The sequence below is a fragment of the Antrostomus carolinensis genome, unplaced genomic scaffold (genome assembly GCF_000700745.2).
Source record: "Antrostomus carolinensis isolate BGI_N321 unplaced genomic scaffold, ASM70074v2 scaffold31886, whole genome shotgun sequence".
Classification (NCBI taxonomy): Eukaryota; Metazoa; Chordata; class Aves; order Caprimulgiformes; family Caprimulgidae; genus Antrostomus; species Antrostomus carolinensis.
In genome coordinates this window covers 10,283-12,865 of record NW_010323039.1, presented here as the reverse complement: position 1 = coordinate 12,865, position 2,583 = coordinate 10,283, and the positions used below count along the sequence as shown (strand labels likewise).

At 38.3% G+C, this 2,583-nt stretch overlaps 1 protein-coding gene across 1 annotated transcript in view; it reads left to right on the top strand.

The window, feature by feature from the left end:
* The first annotated feature begins 1,028 nt into the window (after positions 1 to 1,028).
* The window catches only part of RINT1 (RAD50 interactor 1), a 9,762-nt gene continuing 8,207 nt past the window's right edge, over positions 1,029 to 2,583 (top strand). The window contains exons 1-4 of the mRNA XM_010170480.2: positions 1,029 to 1,335; positions 1,493 to 1,734; positions 1,899 to 2,072; positions 2,150 to 2,299. Coding sequence (XP_010168782.1) covers positions 1,159 to 1,335; positions 1,493 to 1,734; positions 1,899 to 2,072; positions 2,150 to 2,299 — 743 coding nt within the window. The 5' untranslated portion in view covers positions 1,029 to 1,158. The remainder of the gene's footprint in view (positions 1,336 to 1,492; positions 1,735 to 1,898; positions 2,073 to 2,149; positions 2,300 to 2,583) is intronic.

Sequence of the window (2,583 nt, the reverse complement as noted above, 5' to 3'; positions counted from 1 at the left end):
TCCTTGAAGCGGCGAAGGTGGGTGCAGAGCTGCGTGCTCGAGCAGGGAGAAGGTGGGAGGATGCTCCCCGGTGTTCTGTTCCTCTCTCCTGGATCACGATCCTTTCCTCTGCTTAGAGAAGAGCACCACTCGGTTAGCGGTCGGTGTTACTTGTTTTCATTGCTGCAAAACAGCCCGGTGCTCCTTGCCACTCTCTTTTCTTTATTCACTTCTTCCTCAGCAACACCCTTGGTCTCTCAGTTTGTTCTTCCTGGTGCTCTTTATTACTTCTCCAACTTTGGCTCATCAGCTGCACCGTTTTCCCACTCTTCCCTGTTGTCTGTTTAATAGGGGGGTTTGCTCAGTTAAAGCTTGTAGCAGATAAAGTGCGACCGTGTAAATGTCATTTTTAAATACTGTCTTGTAAGTGATACTAAAAAATAGAGAATTGAAGTAGCCAAACAGTCATCATCAGTCCATTTTTTTCACTGTACGTGATCATCCTCTCAATTGCAGGACTGGTTTTTTCTGGATGCTGCCAGATGTGTGGATCAGCAAATGCCTCTTCTGTTATACTGTGTGGGGTTTCCTTATAAATACTTCAGCTATGCTTTAGTTTACAAATCATTGCAAGACCTGAGTGGATGCTTTGCTCGTAATACCTCAGTCATCAGCTGATATCTCTGGAACATCTTAAACTGTAGGAGAAGGTAAAGTGGAACATTGTTATCTTCCTTTGTGTTTTACAAAAATACTTTTCTAGTATTTTTCATTAAGTTTTATATATTACATATGTGGAAACTACATATATATTGAACTGTTTTAAATAAAATTCACACTTTTGGGGAAGGAAGAAATTAACAGGCATATTTTGGTAACTAATGTATGATAAATCAGTCAGATGTGTAGGCAAGGTTTTATCATATCTCAGCCAGGACTTGGGCCTGCAAATTGTGCCCGTTAAAGCAGTAAATTTCTTATTTAAGTTTCATATTATAATTATTATAATATTATATGCTTTTTATTATTATTATTCAGTATATGTCTTATTTAAGTTTCAAATTAAATTAAACTGCCCAGCTTTTAATGGAGTTTTGAGTCATCAACAGATCAATAGTTGTACTGTCCTAGTGGTGACTAACTAGAAATTGTATAATCAGTATTTCAGAGAAAGAAAACATGGCAACTGTTGCTGTTAGAAAGAAAGAAGTCACTAAAGATCTAGACCATTGCGATATCCCATACTATGTTTCTGAATTTGTGGAAAGAGAAGTTGGAAATGACTATGATTCTCTGAGGAAGCTAGACAACCTTATTGATAAGCTATCTGAAAATAAAAAGCAGTTAGAAGAACAGGTGAGCATCTTCCCCCCCCAACCCCCCTTTCTGAATATGTTATATGACTGATAAATATATTCAACTAAATTAAAGCAATGTATTAATATCTCAAATGCTACTGCTTCACATAGTGCAGTGTTTTTATGTCAGACTTAATACTTCTCTATGAATGTAGGTACTTACAGTTTCATCAGAAGTCCCTAAAAGGATTCAGAATGCCTTAAAGAATGCAGAGGATTCTAAAAAGTCTCTGAGTCGGCTTCTAGAGGAAGAAACTCTTCTATCTGATTCAATCAACAGCCACTTACTGAAAGCTCAGCCATGGATGGAGGATCTCGATGTACTGATTAGTCAGGTAGAAGAGATTGAGCGACACCTGGCCTATCTTAAATGGATTTCACGAATAGAAGAGTTAAGGTAAAGTTTCTGAGTACTGCATAGATGTTCTGGTAACCTAGTTTGTCCCATCATTAAAATATATTAAATTTGAGAAAGTTTTATCTTCATTTTTCCATATACAAATGATTCTTTTCTGTTATCTTGAATTAATTTTTGGCCTTGGCTTTTCTTGTGTTTTATAGTGATAGCATTCAGCAATATCTGATGACCAACAATGTTCCAGAGGCAGCCAGTACTCTGGCATTTATGGCAGAACTGGATATTAAACTCCAGGAGTCGTCTTGTTCTCATCTTCTTGCTTTTGTGAGATCCACTGTTAAATTCTGGCATAAAATTCTTAAGGACAAATTGTCAAGGTACGAGATGCACTGTCACCCCCTCACCTTTGCGTTGTACTGTAAGTTTGTGTTAAAGGGCTTGTTTTGCCTTGCAGTGACTTTGAAGAGGTACTAACCCAGCTCCACTGGCCATTCGTGGGGCCACCACAGTCTCAGGCGTTCAGCCTTGCTGCACCAGCCAATGCTCCTGATGTATACAACAGTCTGGAGATGTTGTTTTGTCAGCTTCTGAAATTGCAAACCTCGTATCCTTTTAAATAGTTGTGGGTGTATTTTAGTAAGAATAGTAAATGTTGTAGGGGCACATTCTGAAGGAGAACGACTTAAAATTTTCTTCTCTCTAAAGACAGAAGATGATTTGAATTTGTGTTACTTTGTACAAACATTAGATTTTTGTTGTTGTTGTTTAGAAAATGCCAGGTGCCAAAGTTGTGCTTTTGGGAATGTTGTAACTCCAGGTCATCAGATCTAGTGATCTCAGGGTTGCTGACAGTTCAGGTTTCATGAGGATCAGGCCTTACACGCTTCA